The following is a 21174-nucleotide window of genomic DNA, read 5'->3' as shown; positions in this document are numbered from 1 at the left end:
ATCTGCAAACAATGTTTTATTTAGAAAAAACTCTAGGTTATAGTTTAGTAACATTTACTCTTGTTTAGGTATTTTCAAGAACAGTTTAGTTGCAGTAAAAGCTTCAGCCAGTGATGCATGATGTCCCCTTCATTGGACAGCTGATTCCTTGCAATATCCTCCGCTACTAATTAGTTTTATTTGTAGGGCTCTGTACTGTACAGGATTGGGAGTCCTGGGTGACTGTCAGCTTTGCTGGTTTGAAGAAATTTCTGGATGACTTTACACAGGTTGCCCTGAAGCTGACAGTGTAGGGACAGTATGGGGCCTTTTCCCATAGGACAGAAAGACTAGAGGGCAATGGGTTACTTAAAGCATGACAGCTTCCACACTCACTGAAAAAAAGCAGTTTTTAAGAAGCTGTCCACTGTCAAGACCTCTAAAAGGGTTAAACAGTTATAAATGGTGTTAGTTGGGAAAGTTACAATCTGCAGGTAGATGTGAAGATCATGAGACTATTTTAGATTCTTAACCTGAACCTGAGAAGATTTTAGGTGACTTCTAGAGCCCTCCCAGGAGACCGTTTTCACTGAAACTGTCTGAGTCTCCCAATGGAACAACTCAAATTATACGTGACTAAATTAGATTGGATGGCCATAAAAAACAAGATATTATGGTATATTTATAGATGTATTTGTACTCCCATTCCCATTGAGTTTGTAAGAAAAAAAAAAGACGACACTAATAATAACTTGTATACAGTGGAAGTTATGAAAAAATTTATAATGTAAAATAGTTTTGTCAAGCTTTCATTGTAGCATACAGCAATGATCAATAAGGTAATTTTATGCTATTCCATGAGAAGAAAGCCCTTTTTAATAAGTTTGTCCCAGCTAATAAACGGTAATCTGTTTTTGACTACCCGTACATGACGCATGAACCCCATAAAAAGTAGAGAAAAGTACAAAAACAATCCCAATCCGCATGTTGCAGAATTCTGACAGTGGTCCTTTGTACAAATACAACCCATCTCTCAGCCTTTCTCACACCGAAGCCTGATGAGCCCAGACATGGGGAGTGTGTCCTCCGTCACAAAGGCTTCCACGTGGTGCAGGATTTCCTCAAGTTGATGGGATGGGTTTGCTTGCACCCTCAGGCTTCAAAGCAGGCACTGAGGGAATTCATTAAAGGTTCAGCGATGCCTGTAAACGCTGTATGGAAAATAGCTCTATAGTTTATATCTACAGCTATCACTGTCATGACATAACTGCAGATGCACCATAAAGTAGAAAAACATCCAAGAGTTAATTCATTTATGTACCTCAATTCAAACAAACTCAAAAGATTCCTTCAAATAATGATTGATATATTTTAGTTTGTTTTGATGGCTATGGCTTACAGTTAATAAGAAAATTACAAAGGATCTATAACAGAAAAATGTGGGCCTACTGGAAAGTATGTCTATGTACAGTAACAAGACTTGCACTCAATATTTGGTCACGGGCCTTTTTGCATGAATTTCTTTATCAATCCAGTGTGACATGGAGATCAGCCTCTGGTTCTGCTGAGGTGTTCAGGAAGCTCATGTTGCTTTGATAGATACCTTCAGCTCATCTGCATTGTTGGTTCTGGTGACTCAGCTTCCCCTCGACAGAACTCCACAGATTCTCTGTGGAGTTCAGGTCAGATGAGTTTGCTGGCTAATTAAGTGAAGTGATACCATAGTCATTAAAGCAGATAGCTCTTTACATAGTGGGCAGGAAAATTAATTTTGCATCTCCATAAAGCCTGAGAGGGGAGGGAAACATGAAGTGCTTTAATATATCCTGGTAGATGGCTGCAATGACTTTGGACTTAGAAACATAAATGAAACAGAATGGAGCAAAACCTGAGGATGACTCTAGAAATCATCACTGGAAACTTAACTGGACCTCAAGCTGCTTGGATTCTGTGCCTCTCCACATTTTACTCTCAACTTAAAAGAGGAGTTTGGCCCACTAAGCAAAAGTCCAGCCTATCTCCTTGGCCCAAGTAAGATACTTCTGTTATTCCTGGTTCAGCAGCAGGTTAACCCCAGGGATGTGGCAGTTGTAGACCATGTCCCTCATAAGTCTGTGTGTGGTGGCTCTTCTCTAGAAGCAATGACTCCAGCTGCAGTCTACACATTGAGAATCTCCCCCAAACCCTCAAATAGGCATCGCATCATAATTGTGTTAAGGTTGCATGTATGCCCGTTGCTTGTGCACCATTTTCTTTAACTTTCCATTAATATGATTGGACTAATATATTTCAGTTGCATATCAGTAATATTTCTGGCCATTTGGATGGGCATCAACTCCCTAATGCCCTCACTGGATGTTTAAATTCCTGAGATGCTGAAGTGGGGACTTTGTGGAATAGTAAAGAAAGAAAATGTAGGCTAATCAAGATCGGTATTGTAATTCTCAGCTATAGTATTGCAATTAATTATTTTCCTGATATTATATAGTCCCATCTTTGATCTAGCACTCTGTGGACAGACAGGTCATCCCCTTCTGTGAATGGTTGGACTGACCGCCTGCTGGACAACTGTCCACTCCGCAGTCTCCCACATTATTCTGTCAACCATAAAATGTTCGTATTAAACTTTTTTTTTTAAATCATCTTATTTTGAAATTTCTTGAGAAACTGCATTTTGGGTTTACCTTAGCTGTAAACCATAATCATCAAGAGGAGCAGAAATAAACACTTTAATGTTATTAAATATATCACTCCGTGTAATGAATCTAGATCACTAAATCACAGAAAAAAAAAGTTTACGATGGTTTCCTCATTTCTCAAGCCGCACCTCTATATGCCTGCAGCATGCCATCTACATTCAGCCCAAAGAAAAACTCACACAGTGAAATAAGTTATTGTAAAATTATATTAACAAGCAATCTTTCCTCAATTTGAAATAAAAAAATATCAGCAAATAAAGGCAACATAGGACAGATGTGAATAATGTGTAATGTTCACAGGAAAAACAAAATAAAACAAAACTTCTCATCACATTTACAAGACTGCTGCTAACTTTATAATGACGCCTACTAGAATCAGTTTAGAAAGCTTTGTCTAACTGAATAATTGGAGCAATATACATAGTCAAAGTTTTTTAATCAAAATATAAAAAAATAAAAAAAACAATGGGCAAAAGGAAACCAGGGGGCAAAGGGAACGACCAGTGATATAAACAAATGAGCCATTTTAGCGTAACAAAACCTAAAGCAGACACAAAACACTGAAGGCTACAACGATGAGGAGCACAGAGGATTAAGCACAGGCAGGTAAGGAGATACACACCACATCTTAAAGCAGGTGTCCACATAGAGAAGAGCAGCACTAGGTAGTATGTTGTACACAAACCCTCAGCACTCATGCACTCACTTCCTATGCCAACGTCTGGCTTCCCGTGACAGCAAACAGCCGCTGCAGCATCCAGCTGTTGGAATGAAACAGCTCAGAGAGCGGAGCCTTTCAGCTGTCGATAATAGACCGGAAACTGATCAAACTGGATCAATATGACGTTATAAGAACTAAAAGCCACAATTCTCTCACACATTTTCCCCTCTAAAATCTCTTTAAATAGAAGGACTGGTTCTGGGGGAATAGCACATTATTATTAAAGGTGGCCGCAGGGTAAAAAGGCAAATTCTGAGTCCTATGTCACCTGAAATAGTAAGACAGTATGCATGGCAAAGAATAAAAAATAAAATAAAAAGGACAAGACAAAGACTTTCCAAGCTCACAATGCATATGCACACTCTCCAGTGTTAAAATGACAAAAGCAGATATTTCCTGCACATTTTTGCACCACGAAGCGATCATTGAAAAGTACAAGAGGTAAACATCAACCATTTTTTCCCTGTTCACTGAGGAGGTTGATGGGACTTGGGCTGGGAGGTTAGGGACTTCTGCAAAAGGAACATAAAATGTGTCATGTTTGCATTTCAGTAGCTGGTTTTCGTCACATGTGTGGCTGTATTAAATGGGAAAAAGAAAATATATCGTCCTTCATTTTGAGTAAGGAGCAGTGGTCGCTTGCATTCTGGCATTAGTGTGGAACCAAAATGGCGCCTGTCCCTGATTTTGGCGCTGATGTGTTTGGCCAAGTTGAGATCCTTGGAATGATGGCAAATAATGCTGGGTAGGGGTGGTGGGATGGAGGTGGGAAGGAGGAGGGTCACACACTCATCGTCATGGTTGGAGAGTACTGTGGAGGAAACGGGGGACAGGATTAGGATAAATAACCGCGCAGGATTTCAAGCCAACATGTTCTCAGAAAATCTATGGTCATAAGTTGGAAAAGCAGCAAAAAAAAAAAAAAAAAAAGAGCCACTCACATTCTCACTCTGGAAGGAGTGGAGGAAGTTTCCACTCAGCTCTCCGTCATCCCTCGGGGTCCCGGGAGGATTGCTAATGCCACTTAAATTGTTTGGGGAATTCTGGAAACAAAATAGATGTTTTTTCTTAAATGCATGGCAGGACATTTACCTTTAAATGACATAAAAAAACAAAAACAAAAACAAAGAGGATATTCACATCATTTACCTTGTTCATTCCATCCATGTCTCCAGAGCCTGCACAAGAAACAATGAAAGGTTTGCAATGATAATAAAACAAAGTTTTGTTGTTTATAGAGAAAATAGTGAAACATCTGTGTGTTGTTGTTCTTTAATAGCTAGTGTTACCTAGTGATCCATTCATGTGGTGTGGTTCCATCCCAGCCATGGCTCCCAGTGGCCCATCAGAGCCGGGGCCCATGGGGAACTAAGGGGGTCAAAAAGTGACAATGCCTCACCTATACACAGCATAGTTTGTGGTATAGCACATTAAAATGACACCTACTACATGCTCCAAATCCAATTACACTTGGAGGTAGCAGGTATGGAGTGATCTTTCTATGTATAGAACTGAGTGTCAATGCCGGGTTTCCACTGAACTGGGTTGCAATACAAAACTGGGCCCCACCTCCAGTCATGCTGTATCCAAACATTTTACTGGAAAGCTAGGTGGAGGGAAAACGTGGCGCAGAAAAACAGGAGGCCAGCTACCAGTCCAAATCCTAAAAAACACTCCTGCGCTAGTTTCACTGTTAGTCTAATTTAAGAGAAAACCACTAAATTTTAACATCAAAAAACTGGGTCAGCACTGAAATAACATCAGATCAGCGTCTGTCATTTTACAGCTTTTTCACATGATTCATGATTCACATTTAAGACCTACATAAACATAGAAAGATAACTGTCCTTAATCACTTCCTCACTTAATTATTGCCATTTAACTTACCTGACAGCTTAAGCAATTTAAATACAATTTTTCAACTTCAATTTATATTTTTAGGAATGTAAGTTAAGTGCTTTAACAACCAAGTTACCAACTAAAAACATGCAACAAAAAATACATAAAACAAAGTACAACCAATAAATTTCCTCATTTTAGGTATAAATGTTATATCACAGAAACCTTTTTAACCATACTTGTGACCCTACACCCAGCTCCTGGTAGTGCATGATCATCTCCTGCCTCGACTACTGAAACGTCTTCCTAACTGGTCTCCTAGCCTGTGATGTGAAACTTCTGCAGAGGGTCCAGAACGCAGCTGCGTGTCTGGTCCCCTTAGCTGGCCGCGTCAAATTCAAGTCACCGATGTTAGCCGATAAATTCAGGACTCAGTTCACTCCGGTCATCAAAGGACCGTCAGCTAGCAGCCTACATCAAGCTCAAGACAATCAAGGCTCTTTTCGTGTGGAGTTCTACGTTGGTGGAATGACCTACAGAGAAAGACCAGAACAGGGGCGGTTCCTTTCTGTCTTGAAGTCTTGAGGATCCAGATCTTTAGAGAGTTGCACCTACCCTATACTTCCCTGCCACCTCTCTTTCTGCCCCCCTCTATGCCTGCACTATTTAAACACCACCACCTCTGACAGAGCCCGACTAGAGGTCTTCCATCTAAATAGCCAATTGTTAGCTTTGACATTAACTGCACTGTTATATCCTCATTTGTGAGTCACTTTGAAATAATGCATTACAAAACTTAAACAACCTAAACCACTGAATGTGTCTGGTCTTCTGTGGAAGTTTGTTTTCTCTGGGCAGCAGTATGAAGAGGCTCAAATTAATGTGCATGTTGATCCGTTTTATACAAACATTTAAATCCTGTAAACATGAGTAAGAATGGATCTCTGATAGAAAATGCTTTTTTGCCTGTTTAAATTACAGGTCTTGCTTTTTAAATGGTTCTCGATAAAAATGCATTTCATAAAAGCCACCACTATATGAAATTAAGAGATTTTCTTACATTATTTCGGTTGCCTGGTCCAGTGTTGATCATAGTATACAAGTTGTCACCAGAGTTGTTTGAGTCTGAGGCGGAGAAAAAAAAGTCATCATACATGAAAATGTGTGCAGGTGAAACCATTGAAAAGCTGGTATTTCATATGAGAAGTGCTAACCTGCAGGGCTGGGCATGATGGGAGTTCCTGGAGGACCTCCACCACCAGATGCCCCCTTTGGAGAAACAATCACAAACACAGGCCTATTACAGCTAATCTGAGAAGTAAAACCATTTCTGTATAACCTGAAAGACTTATGGGTCTGTCCTCACCCCATATGCACCAGGAGAGGGTGATGAGTAAGGCATCTGAAACCAAAGACAACATTCACAGACTAAGAGAGAGCAAACCCTTTCTACACCTCGAGCTGTCATCATTTATCATCCCATCACCCTAATATCATTAAGGCAGCCTGTCCAACTGTCTGTGCAGACTGTGACACATGATACAATTACATCCCAGACTGGAAGGGAGGAGAAACCATAATTTCGCTGACTGTATATATGCGTTTTGTTGTGCAGTAGTACTCACAGTGTTGGCATTGTTGGGATTGGGCCATGGTCGACCTGTCCCCGGGCCCCTAAAGGGTCAAAACTTGAGTTGTCTTTTTGCATTTATGCGAAAAATTGTGCAACAAACTTACAAAAGAACTAAGAGCTCACATGTTCACCCCTGGCATACCAGGACCCATGGCGTTGTGTGGAGGCCTCATACCTCCACCGAAGTTCTGTGGAAACATCCACACATTTAAAAAAAACAACTAATTTTATGGTAGTCATAGTCACAGAGATGGTCACTAAATTAATCTGCCTGAAGCTTGGATCTGCACAAACCTAGACAAACATGGCGTCCCGATCATGAAGATAGTAGCAATGTATTCTGCACAAACTGAGAGCTTACCTGAGGGCCAGGCCCCATAGGCCCCATGCCCCGAGGGCCACTCATTCTCTGCATTGGCCCCAAATTAGGATGGCCTGGAAGAATAGAGGCAGTTTTTTGTAAAACAGAAAAACCAGGAAGTAGGCGATGAGATGAGTGAATAGCAGATGTGGTACAGCGTAGTTAGAAGACATCTGCACCTTGTGGTCGTGTAGGATCCATGTTGGGCAACATGGGATGAGGACCAGGTCCTCCAACAGGGGTCTATGAGGAACAAAACACAAAAATACAGTGTAACTGCAGTTTTACATTGTAATATACCATGCAACAAGAAACCCAGTTTCTTTGGACTAGATTTGTTACAGTTCAACTTTGAACTGTGCTGTTGAGTCGCTTACAGGAAGCAGAAAAGAAGTTGTTCTTAATAAAAAGCAGTCATGAACAGACCTGATTCTACACAAGCAAAAAGATAATACAGCTAAAATCTGCTCCCTTACCCGAGATCTACTTATTTCCAGGGTTCTTCCACATTTCTATGTCAAAATGTAAGACGTTTAAAACCGTTCATAATTCATCTGTCTTTTCTTAGCTTTTAACTAAAAACAAACCTACATCATGAATTTATAGCAATGATTTCTACAGTGGTCAGAGTTTAAATATGTAATGTGAAAAAATGGGCTGATGGATGGATGGACCACAAATAACCGGCTCCAGAGTACTTATTAATTTTCTAACCCAGCCCAGTTACTGCACAGCTGTAAAGAAGGTGTGTGTGCGCTACCTGGTTGGGCATCCTCATGGGGGGACCTCTCGGGCCTCCAGCGAAGCGAGGCGACATGAAGGACTACGACATAAACACAATGTTATTTTTTCTTTATTTCAAACACAACGTGTACTGTAGGTAGTAGTGCTCTAATTTCTTTCGATGAAGCATCGGAAGCTTGAAGAAATGCCTGAGCATGAAGCATCAGCTTCGAGAACCTGTGTTCCCAAATGATTGCAGATAGCATAACCAGAAAGAAGGAAGAAATGAGGAAGAGAAAGAAAGAAAGAAAGATAGCGTTACCTGACTGTGCGGTCCCATCATACTGTTAGGGGGAGGAGGCTGAGGGTGAGGAGAGCCCTGGGGACCAGGTGGACCCTGTAGCATCACACAGATTATGAGGCAAGGAGGGGGGAGATAGACAAGGGACAGGGAAGTGGTGGTGGGTGAGTCAAGAAGAGAAAAGAAGTGTGGAAGAAGGAGAATTGAGAGAAGCAAGGTAACTACAGGGCAGAGGACAGTTGAAATGCCAGAACCAAAGAGAGGTGCCAAAATGTCCACAGACATGGTGCTCATTTTCATGTAAGGAGGAGAGGAGAACAAGCAAATGACAGCCTTGAACGAAAGAACAGAGACAGTGATGGAGAGGATGTAGGCTCTTTCGCCTGTCAGTCAAGGAGCCTGCTGCATGCAGCATGTTATCAGTGCTAATTTCTCTGAATTAACAGCATCAATTAAGCTCTATGCAATTAGCTTTATAACAACACTAAACACTGGCACTTTGGCACTAATGTTGCTGATCTAACAGAATGAGACAGGCTAATTGAGCTGCCTCGTTTGTTTTTTGCTACGGATAAATGGGAGTGTGTGCGTGCGCTCATATATAGATAGCAAAATGACTTCTGATACTAGCCAGATGAAAAAAAAATGAGTCACTGCATAATTTTCATTTGTAATTAATAATAAAAAAAGAAAACTATTGGATTTGTGATGAATAGCTTCCCCGTCAAGTCACTGCCACGCAGGTGCCTGTAAAGACTTTATTCTGTAGAGGTATCGATTTACACCAGGTGCTGCACCTTTCGATTTCTCCATTAGAGGAAATGGTCGGACCACGCCTGCCTGTTTACGGCACAGGAGGGGCCCAGACTGGCAGAGCATCCATGTTTGCAAAATGTCTAAGCAGAGTAAAGCACACTGTAACACATTCAGAAGCAATACAGACACCAGTGCAGAATGGATGCAAAACCCACTAAATTGCAGGAGCGAAACATGGAAGACAGACAAATAATAGGATTTATCACTTAATTCAAGGTAAATAAAACTGTGTGGATCAGTTTAAGAGTGTGTCTAACAGTAGTGACAGACTTACTTGGAAAAAGCCCGGTGGCATCGGCCCTCCTGGCATGCCCTCACCAGGAGGCATCCCTCCCATCACGGGGCTGGGGGCTGCTGCTGCACTCTAAGAAGCATAGAAATGAAACCTCTTATTGTTCTGTACAATGGTAACAGCTTTTCAGCAACGCAAACTGCTGCCTCACTGCATGACTGCTGCCTTCATGACCCTCACATAGACCTGTGATTAACACTCTTCCCCCATCCCTGCATTTCCTGTTTAAGCATAATTTAAACAACGGATATTTTCACCGTCTCAGACCTCAATAAGGTATTGATGGGGTCTTTATTGAGGTCTGAGCTGTGCTGATTGGGATCCAGCACGATCAGATAAGTATCAGAGGGATGCACTGAGTCAGAGGCTCCAAAGTGCTGCTGCACAGCAGGGGCAAGCTGGGCTTATTTCCTGCTCAAACCGCAGCCCTAATTCACTAATGTGCCATTTGCTTCGGTCACACGCTTCTAATTGACTGAGTTGTTCTTCCCTGCAGCCGAAGCAATCAGAGATGAGTTAATGTCTTCTGATCTGTGGGGTTTAGATCCAGGGAACAGCAACAGAAGCAGAGAAGTGATCCAACTCCACATTGTTGCATGTAGATCGAGACAAACAAGCAACGGCCACTACAAGAATGAATGTATCAGCATCCAGAGTTGCACAGATACGTACTATAGAGCCTTACAGCTCTGCAGACGCTGGTCAACAGCCAACTCTCTCCTTTTTATCGACTGCACCCTCGCTAATTATATCTACTCAGACGGCCCCTGTGAAATACCTCAGTGAGGAGAGAAGTGAGACCATGGGGGAAGTCAGTTCCCTCCAAGACAGGACACAAACTGCTTTTTTGTTGTTGTTTAATTCGGTTCTGAATGTAAGGTAATTATTTCTTTCTACCAAAAACAGGAGAGACAAAAATGGTGTCAGAAATTTGATCCATTCCACCCATGCCTCCAATTGTACCAGGCAGCATGACAGCAACCCCCTCCAGTGTGGCAGTGTCCCTCATAGCAAGCACAGGGATCTAAAAAGCTATTTAAAAGTATTTATTTTCTATGACCATCCAAGACATGTCTGCAAGCTATGAGAGAGAGCAACACTTTGAGTAGATAACAGGAAGGCTGAAACAGAGTAGAGAGAAGTTGCTGTTTTATCCTATGGAGCAATCAGGCTCTGTCTGCCCTGGTTTGGAAATATTAGGCAGTTAAGGTAATGAATTACATTCACTATAGAATACAGACAAACTGATGTTGTGGTAAAGCTAGCCAAGCTAATCACTAAGATGAAGACACTTTAAAACGTCAACCCAGTAAGAATTTCATTTTTGTTTTAAAAACATCAAAACCCTGTTTCACGGGGTCTGCTCTATCGCGCACGCTGTGCGGCTTAACCTCTGCTCTCAAAGTAATAATGGCCCATCACAGCAGAGTGGCCAGAATTCAGTTTTCGAAATACTATATATTTTTTTAATAGTTATTACAAAGAAACTGCAACAGGCTAAAATCTGTATGGACAGGTCAAAGGTTAACAAAAACAAAATGGAGATTAAAAATGTTTGCACCCGATTTATGCCCCCATTTTCTGTCCTCACATACAATGACTCTTGACAGAAGCAGCTGCACACACCCTCTAGGGGTGTATCAGCTAATAAAAGCCTGATCAGTTCATCTCCAGCAAACAGACATGTTTTCTTCACCATCCACCGTGTTGAAAATGTATGCAGCTATAAGGGATGGGGCCGATCCGGTATCGCATTCTGATACCAACGTCATTCACTGATCGGAAAACCCACTCCACAGTTTAAGCCAGCCAGCAGACGAGCACTGACCTGCTTTTATTTCCAAAAATGTCAGCTGTGTGGAAATATTTCACTATCAAATCACCACAAAACATGCAATGTTTGCAAAGCAGCTGTACCGAGAGGCGGAAGCTCCAACACAACATACATCACAATGAACCCGATTAAACATTTGAAAAAGCACCAACTAACGAAGCACGAGGACTTCGTAGCCAGGGGGCAGAGAGAGTAAAGTAGCAGACAGGTGTCACTTCTGGACTTAAACAACAAGGTAAACTTCCTCCGGACAACGTCGAAGTAAAGGGATTACCAACCCTTGAACTTAATTGTACTCAATGACCAACCATTATCAATAAGTGTACACACTTATTGCACATTTTTATGTTTGCATTCAAAAATGAATTTGTTGCTGTTACAAAAGCAGGAATGTGTTTAATTTATGCTAATCAAATTTACATTGTTTTATTGATAGTGTAAATATTTACATGTATGGCACTTTTCTTTTATATTTACATTTGAAAGCATTTGTTGCCGCTAGAAGAGCCAGCAGCCCTTTGTATTTTATTTGGAGAGGGTAGTTTTGGGAGTAGTTTACCCTTGTAGGGTTGTCTTGAATTTAAATACAGACAGTCAATTTGAAACTCTTCCAATTAACAGGATTCATTGTTTTTCTGAACTTATACTTACCTAAAAATACCTTTTTCAGACATGCATGCATATAATCTTAGATGATCATACTTGACTGTAGAGAGGAATTCATTACAGCCTCATAAAACCAACAATAATGGTAATAATAATTTTGAGGCAAATAAGAGCTTGTATCTGTATTGGCCGGTATCCAAATTCAGGTATCGGTTCGGAAGTGAAAATTGAGGATTGGTGCATCCCTAGCAGCTATGAGAGGTGACATCATTTTATTTCATACTCAAATATTTAAACCTGCAACCTTGAGATGTTTTTAAAAGGTGTTCTAAACAAGAAATCCAAAACACTAAATCCTTGTAAACCTGATTAGTAAGAGCCAAACTTGGAAGCACATGTGCAGCACAGTTTATCATGTTTATACCGTTTTTCTATACTGCAATCAGTGCTGACAAGCATTTAGTCATTAGGTTTTATTGTCTCACTATGTGGAAAACATCCATGTTGATGCAAACATAGCAACAAACCTAACACACACATACAAACATGATATCATCCACAGTGTTGGAGGAAAGGCACATCGGTCGATGGTGCTATTCTATGTCAAAAGATTTCTGCCTCACACAACAATATCGAAAAGACACGACATTTACATACAAGCCTTACGTCAAGATTACAGCTACTGTTTCTGTCAGGTATGCTGTCCGACCGGGACATCTTTAAAATACTTCCTATAAGGCTATCCTCTTCACATCAAGTATTCAATAAGTACTTGATGCCGAAGTCTGCTCCATGCAGGAAGGAGCCACACTCACTAAAACACTGTTGCACGACGAGAACGTAACAAATAAATTTGCATAAAATTGAAAACTCAACCTGTTTTACCAGGTGAGAACTGCTCAGAACAGTCAGAGCGAAGGATGACGTTAGGACTACACCCAGCCTGACGCCTTAAGGAGTCGTCTAGTAATGTGTTTATACAACCTGCGAGGACTGACAGGTGTACGAACAGACCGGCACTGTTGGAGATCATTACAAAAATAACATAATATTCCTTTTAACAATGAACAGTGAAAATCTGGCATGAATAACGTCTCTAATAACGTGATAATTTAGCTGCATCTTTGTCATGTGTGCCTACTCTTATGCTAACATTCATTAGCATGCAAAGACAACCAATACAGGATATTCAATGCATAAAAACTGCTTGTTTCTTGAACACAGAATAATAATATTTTGAGTGGGTCTGTTTTTCTAATGCCCAAACACAGGTTTGTCAAAGTTTAGGTGTGTGTGTGCTGCTTCTCTATGCAGCTACAGCAGACCTCCCCCCTACCCTGCTCGCAGCAGCTATCCTGCTTTCAGTGACGAGACACGACTGAAAATAATTGAATCATTTTGCTAACACAGAAAGCGAGGAAAGCAGACAGACAAGCCAAAGCCAAACTGGGAAAGATGATTACAATCCAGTGATCAGCCCAGTGATCTAGACCATCAACTTCTAAAGGAAGCAAGCTAAGAACATTTTACAAAGAATTACAAGATTGACATGTTTGTGGGGGAAATTACAAAATGTCTCTAAAGTGAATTATATTGTCTGACCGTCACGTGTTTTCACCCAACCAGATTCTGACAAAGTTGGGTGCAATGCTACTGTTTAACCTTATCTTGTTTATCTTGCATTTTCAGTATGCAAGGTCATTGATTCAACTGGTCACACCCACTTAACCAGCAAATGACATAAAAAATTGACTCGGGCATTTACAGGTAAGTTGATCAATTACAGCTATACTAGGTTTAAACATAAGCTCCATAGTTAAAGACAGTGAAGCTATTTAGTATGATTTCCGTATTTCGGTCTTTATTTAACATTTTCCACAGAGAACTTATCTGTTACCAGAAAAGCTTTAAGAGTGAATAAAACACAGTTGACAGCTAATGTAAACTTAAAGAGAATTAAAATAAATATGAACATAAAGCTGAACAGCTTAAATCTCATCAACACAGAAAATAATTCTAGTTATCAGTTTTTAAGCATAATCAAGCAGCCTATTGGTATGAAGAAAAAACCTTTAATATAAGTCACTATATGTGAATATAATATAAAGTCTTCAGAAAATAATATACAACCACAGGTTTTTCATCTCCATAATTCAACTAAAATACCTACAACTGCCTGGAGAAGCAGATATGCCATGGCTTAGTAGATTTGTACAAATTGGTTTGTTTATGGGTACGAAAGTGAAGTAGGAAGGGATGAATGATAATGTATGAGAACGAAATGAGGGTATTAATTGGCAAATGGGTGAACAGGACCAGACCAAAAGAACCAAATCTGGATCCCATACTTCCCTAAATAAAATAAACAGTTATTTTGGTTAAATCAAGCATATTAAATAATTTCATTTTTGACTAATAATTGTTTTATTGCTTACAAGGGCTGCATTTTATCAAGTAAATATATAATTGTAATACTTGTGCCACACATTTCAATGATATTATTAATGATGATTAAACATTTTTCTGCCTCTTGTTTTTTAAGCTGTTACAGAGTCCCCCCCTCTCTGTGAGCTTTAGTGTCTCTGTTGCAGTTCATATCAGCTTTGGGCATTAAGGTCCGTCTACCGGGTCAAATTTATTTTTTATTTACAGAGCATTAGAGTGTGACACTTAAAATTGCATTTAAGCGGTCCTGTATGATTGCAATATTGCACACAGAGATGAGATCAACTGGATATTTTATACAGCTGTTAATATCTGTACGTGGTCAATATTTTTCTTCGCCAAATAAAACTGAAGGCAGCCGTTTTCTTTATAGACAAAGGCTAATTTACATTTCTGGATTGTTTTATACTGATCATCTCCCCTGCTGGCCATTGCAACAGAAACCTTCCTCTTCCCCAAAGGTGTATTTTCCTGTAAAGATTAAATTTAACATGGTTACCAAATGATTACACAATGCAAATGTTTGAAATCCTGTTGCAGAAGAGCCAAACTAACAAAAACAGCCATGGGCATGGTGAGTTCCAAGCATGTTTTGCTAGATCTTTATCAGATGCTTGTAAATCCCACAGCTGTGCTGGGTGCACGGGTGGACCTGAACAGATTGATGTTGCTCACTGTTTAAATGTGCTTCGCCTCTCCACAGACTTTCTGGAAGCAAAAAGAGGCAGATGTCGTAGCCTGGCCCGAGGCTCAGACCCTTGTCTGGGGCCTTCCTTACAACTGCCCAGGAGACCTTCTGTAAGGCAGACCTCCCCCCCCAGTCATGATTCAGCACATGTGTACTTCAAAGCATTCAAGATATCTCAGCCAAATAAATACTTGGATCACAGAAAGGGGTTAGAAAAGGACAGTGGTGGCGGAAGTGATTGTGCTCATTTTCTAAGCAACAAAAGGGTTGAGTGTGTGTGGGGGGTGGGGGTACAAGAGAAGAGTGTTAGGATGACTGGGAGGTTGTCTGCAGTAACAAGAGAAGACAGAGAGAAACAGAAGGAAGAAAGGTCTAACATTTTAAGCAGGAGAAGGAGAGATTATGTAGCTTTTTCAGCTACAGCAGAGACCACCCAACTGCCGACTCTTCAGCTCGCACTCCTTCAACAGCGTCACTTCTTCTACTGGAACCAACGCTCGAGGAAACCAGCTTGTATGTTTAGCTTGTAAATGTTTATCCATCAATCAACATCATAAAACCCCGTCTGGATGCTCTTTCTCCCTCTACAGTTACTCACAGCAGCTCTCCTCTGATTCACATCTATCTCTTCGCCTTCTCTTTTTTTTTACTCCTTCTGCTCCTCTATGCTGTGGTGGATGCTGGGCATATGCCACAATGCCACTCCCATTTCCTTCTTCCAATCTGCCCTCAGCTCGGTGACAGCCATCAATCAGCAGATGCACCATGGCGACAGAGCCCTCAGGGAGCATTCGGCAGTCCCAGAGTGAATATGCCGGGGGTTTACGAGCAGTGCTGGCTAACAAAAAGGCTCTCACCTCCCCCACACTGAGACAAAGGCAAGGGTCCAAAGGACTAGTACTGTCCACACACAGAGGCCCATACTTGATTGACCCCTAATAATCACAAAGAAGAGCAAACATCAGAGCAGAGGGCAACCACAAGATGTGAGAAAGATCTCAGGCTGCAGGAACTCTCACAGCTGCACTGTTTTACTGCTCCTTCATTTGCCTACTGTTTTACAAGAGAAGAACATTATCATGGTCAAAGTAAAGGAAGCAAGTCAAAGGTGTACACCAAGGGTGGGCAAATATTCCCCTCAAAGGGCCACATAAGCAGCTGCCAGGTCTGGCGAGGGCCAAACTATTGGCTGAACATGATTTTCCCAAACTTAATTTACTAAAAATAGACCGTAAATACAATAGTCATCTTTTTCTGGGCACATTGCAACTAGAAAAACTGTGATCCACCATACAGACAACTAAACATTTATATTAGCTTAAACATAAAGTCTTTCACTCTTTGCTTCATCTGATCATTTGAATTCAAGCTGTAATTCCTAAGAAAAGACCTAACAGTTTTCCACAAACTGAACACCCACATTAACATTGTGTAGATCATCCGAATTTCTTGTTTAAAGCTCAGCATTTGACGTCAATCTGTTTCTTCGGCATAAAATGACATTTCTTGTGGCATCTTCCTCTGTTTATCGGAACAGAGTCTGTTTAAGGTGAGGCGCTGGTAAAAGGACAACACAACGCTTCTGTAGCTATCAAAACCAAGACACAAAAGACTCTCTTTCAAAATAAAAGCAGCGTCTTCAGAGTTTCATGCAGAATAATGACTTTATGCATGTTTGACATCTTGTTTTTATGCAGGGCCAGTCGCGGACACATTAAGAAAATACCCAGGTCTTGTTTACACTGTTTATTAAAAATTATTTACATTTGACGAAGAAAGAAAATAATTATTCATCACATTAAGAGCGTTTCCTATACAGCAAAGGAGTTTTGTAGAGCACTAATCTGACCCTTGACTGGCTCTGATCAGTCTTCGACAGGTCAGATATTAAGAGAAATTGATTAATTCCCCCTTCTTCATTAAATGCATTGAAACTGAGAACGTACACAATTTTCAGGCTGTTACCAGTTCAAACAAAACCATATATTTTAATGGATTTTTGAGCTTAATAAAAGAAAGACAAAAATTAAATCAAGGTTATAGGAATCTGCTTTGGAGGAACCCTTGCGAGTGAATTCAAAATAACTACCTCTAATAAATAACCTGCAGCAAATTGTTCTGTTATGCATAATAGAGTATAAAAACAAACAAAAAACAATTAGAAATTAGTATCAGCCATAAAAGCTTGATCAATGCATTGTTTATGTTTTACACTTGTGGACAACGTGAATGTAGGGCTTATCAGAAAGAAAACAACCAATGTGCTCAGTTGCCAGGAAGAAAATTAAATATGGCTGGTTAGCAAAGAAAATACCCTCTTCTGGTAATGTTGAGTGGTTACTTCAAGGTGAAACCTAACCAGTGGACCCCAACAAACAGTCCTCACTTACTTTAATCTGCTCTTTTTTTTTTTTAGATGTCCCTTTTTAGTTGCGCCCGTTCAAAGCAGGAAATAGCGCAGCAAATGAAAACACCTCCCCTTCCATCTCCAAAATAGAATAATGATCAAGATGCAAAACACCCCTATCATGCAAATATGAAAATACTGCCACAAAAGAAGCAATGTACAACCAAATGAGGCACAAGTTGTGAGTGACATCTCAAAAAGGGAGCACACCTATCTGCAACTGCTGCTCTTTCAGATCCATTAGGAATATGACTCTGCAAGCACTATGTTTCAACATGTACTAGAGCTGACACACTAAGAGGCAGCCCCAGATCTTTATCAAAACAAAAAATGAAGCAGTGTGCAGAAATATTCTAATATTGAGTCTAAACCATTTTTTCCTCCACAAAAGAAAGGGGAATTAGAAGAACGCTCGACAGTTCTAACTCAGGAAATGCTGACATCAGCGTCATTTTCCCAGAAACCTGTGATGCTCGTTGTTTTTCCACCGACAGATTTAAAAAGTGGTCCAAATTGCTTAGATTGTTAAGCACAGCTGTGCAGAATGCAATATGACAAACACTTATTGAAAGAAAATGCAAACACACTTAAAAAATAAATCAGCAAGCAGGAAACGTTTTTTCCCCTAAAATGGACCAGAACTGCCCACAAGTGACTAGTCATCCTGTACAGTGGCTGTATCACCTTCAAGATCCCATGTTTTATTAGGACCTGAATGTTACAAGACAGAGATAACGATAAAAAATTCCAACCTGAACTACAGATGTGGTGTTTACATTACTTTACTAGTGGGAATAAAGAAGAGACGGCAAAATCGGGCTTTTCTTGGCTGTTACAGATTTCCGGTTTTCTTAGAGGTCTGACCTACTGATTCTGACTTTTTTCTAGGGATTGTAACAAATACAAGATAAAAACGGGTTCTTTGATAAAGGTAGATGTTTTGAGTCCAACAGAAAATAATTTTCTCAATTTAGGCATCAAAACCTTTATCCGCTTTTTGTGAAACTCACAAAACGTACATCAGAGAAAATGGAATTGGTTGATGCATTTACAGACAGAAATAGGTTTTGATGCATTTAATGAATAAAGGGAAAAAATCTGATCTTCAAATCAAGAAATAAACATAGGATTATCGATGGCCGAGCCCCATGTGATCACTACTCACGTAGTCGTGGAAGGCTTTTGCTTCGCTGGAGTGATCACACGTCTCTCTCCTCTCTGGTGCGGCACAATACAAGTCCCAGAAAACACTGCAGACAAGAGGGGAGTCATGAAGCAACCATACCAACAAACTTTGGACATTGTGTTACATTACGAAGAAACGAGACTCACCACCACCAGGAATGCAGGAATCCAGGGGGCTCTCCAAGGGTTATGTTTTTCTCCCATCGGATCTATGAAAGGAAGATTTTAAGAATTATCAAGAGAGTCCAGGTAAATTGATTTTCGTTAAAAGTACACTTCAATAAAGTGTTGAAGATAGGTTGAACTTTCACCCCAAATTCCACATACCTCTGATAAAAAGGTCTGTGCAGACTTCTGTGCTCCTATGTGCAACAAATATTCATAGACATATAGAGCCAACCTGTATGAACAAAAAAAAAAAATTGTATTAATAAAAATAAAAAAGTAACAATAATGCGTGTTTTGGCTTTACAACCACATCGCTACATGGTTAATTATTCCTGTAAAATGAACAGTGGGTGAGCATTGTCGGCTACAGGCCCTGGGAACAATGGCTGCCAAATAGCTCGAGCCAAAAATTAAATGGGGACTGGAAAACAAGCCAAGCCTGTTGAAGGTTAGCAGCACTTAATGTTAAATGAGCTATATAATTTATAGCATAAAAACAGTCTGAGAATGCTGTGTATTAGCTTGTGTCTAGGTGGCACTGATGGGGCTGAGGGTAATAAAAGCGAAGACTATCCGGTTAGAGAGCGCAACAGAGAAAACAATGCACTGTAGCGCCGCGATGTTATTATGGTTTTCTCCTTTTCCGTGCTCTCGCTTCGGATAACCCCAAAGACGTCTCAGAGAGTTCGCTTAAAACACAACCACACCGCCCCTGGAATCTACGGTGGACGTGCGGAAAGCAACAGCAAAAAAGCTAAAGGCAGAAGAAACACAGCTCGGAAGAGGAATGGCGAGCAGACAAGGCGGTTCATTCAATTGCATTCTCGGTAGGAGGAAATCGCCTCTTGCTAGCCTCTATCCAGCAAACAACACAAAGCAACTTAGGAGGCGGAAAAATGCGGAATAAATAAACGTTTCTCGGCTTACTTTTCTCGCGCTTGGCTGTCCGATGGCACCGGGGTGCCTTTGCCTTTAGGGAACATTGTTTTGTGTGGGAGGACGCCCGCCTTCTCTTTCTTTTTTTCGCTATTTCATCTGTCAGACCATCGCGGCCGCCAACCGCACTCCTCCTCGATCCAACGACTCAACCGAGCCTGGTCCGGGGGAAGGGGCGGGGCCACCGTGAGCGACAGGGCGGGCGGCCAATGAGAACGCACTGATCGAATCAAGGCCCGCCTTTTTCTGCTCTCTGTTTACAGTTCTGACGTCGATAGCTTCAATATCAAGGAACTGGATTTAAGGAACAAATTCACTGTTCACTTGGTTCCCTGCAAACAAACTATTTTGATTTGTTGTTAGCTTTTTTTTAAGTCTTTACCGAGATTAGATAATTGCGTTTCAAATGTTATGTCTTGTGACATAAATAAAATATGGAACAGCAGCTGGTTAAATTTATACCAATTTTTTACAATCAATTACAAATTACACAACAATAAGTTGTAAAAGTTATTGGTTAAAAACGTGCTCAAAACAGAAACAAACACTCAAACAAATAAAAAACCTTAAAATCTATTGCCTTGCATTCATTTCCCTTCCAAATATCACAGTTTAAGAATGATTATCATCTTTATAATAATATCATTATTTATTGACTGTTCAATGCAACCTAGAGTATTTCCATATAGCCTAATTTGTTGTAAGCAAGGGAAAAGTGAAGTAGCCATTTTTCATCCAGCAAGCTGGCAGTGCACAGCAACAGGTGAGGGAGCTATGTTGCTCAACGGTCCACACAGCCCAAAATTATTTTTACAATGACTGTAGGAATGAGGGTGATGAGACATTTTCACAGTTTTATATTCCTTTCTGAAAACTGTATGCATGCATTGATACTGATAACTGGCTCATGGCTAATATGCTGAAACTAAGTTATGTTTAGAAAATCTAAAGACATTTCTCAAGCCAAGTAGTAAGCAAACAGTGATTGGTTTTAATATTTGGGTATTCAGTCAAAACTGGCTAAAAATCAATTGTAACTGAAATGGGCTCAGTAAAACAGCCGAGAAAAGTTATTCTAATACCCATCACCAGTATTGTACAGACAAGTAAAGACTTCATGTACCATGTAAAAACAGAGAGAATGTGCTTTTCTTTTTCATTTTTGCAAGATCCAAAAAGGATCCCATTTTCTCTGGGGTTGAGATTATTTTCTTTAGTCTGTTCCCGATCGTCGAGGCAGATTGAACAACTATACGGTCGCCTGAAAATCACTTTGGATGCTTTGTCTGTTAGGCTAAATAGGAAAGGAAAGATATGATCTGTTATCACAGGAAAGCTCATCATCCATTGTGATACTATAGTTGCAGGGTTGAGGGCATCATAATTGCTGAGTAACATATATATAGGTTTTACTGGAACATCTGTAGACATTTAGGCATTTTAAGCCTTTAAGTGTTGCTAAATTCATCAGGAAAATTCCATAGGGAAAAATATAATAAACAGTGATTTGTTGTTCCTGAAAATGAAAATAAGACTAGACA

The 21174-nt window shown here is 40.4% G+C and overlaps 1 protein-coding gene across 2 annotated transcripts; it reads right to left on the bottom strand.

Moving 5' to 3' along the window:
* Positions 1-2866: 2866 nt before the first annotated feature.
* ssbp3b (single stranded DNA binding protein 3b) lies at positions 2867-19823 on the bottom strand. 2 transcript variants are annotated; one of them, XM_047374857.1, is made up of 18 exons: positions 19625-19823; positions 18857-18929; positions 18677-18738; positions 18510-18594; positions 9347-9436; positions 8278-8352; positions 7993-8055; positions 7412-7475; positions 7233-7306; positions 6995-7059; positions 6864-6912; positions 6605-6640; positions 6453-6507; positions 6299-6363; positions 4689-4767; positions 4549-4577; positions 4341-4442; positions 2867-4210 (listed from the first exon to the last, which is right to left on the bottom strand). In XM_047374857.1, the coding sequence occupies exons 1-18, from the start codon at positions 19678-19680 to the stop codon at positions 4181-4183; spliced, it is 1152 nt and encodes a 383-aa protein (XP_047230813.1). In that variant the 5' UTR covers positions 19681-19823; the 3' UTR covers positions 2867-4180. The 2 variants fall into 2 exon arrangements, with proteins under 2 accessions (XP_047230813.1, XP_047230814.1); XM_047374858.1 differs by lacking the exon at positions 8278-8352.
* Positions 19824-21174: the final 1351 nt, after the last annotated feature.

This window comes from Girardinichthys multiradiatus, chromosome 9 (genome assembly GCF_021462225.1).
Source record: "Girardinichthys multiradiatus isolate DD_20200921_A chromosome 9, DD_fGirMul_XY1, whole genome shotgun sequence".
In the NCBI taxonomy this organism is placed as follows: domain Eukaryota; kingdom Metazoa; phylum Chordata; class Actinopteri; order Cyprinodontiformes; family Goodeidae; genus Girardinichthys; species Girardinichthys multiradiatus.
This window is presented reverse-complemented; position numbering and strand designations above follow the sequence as displayed.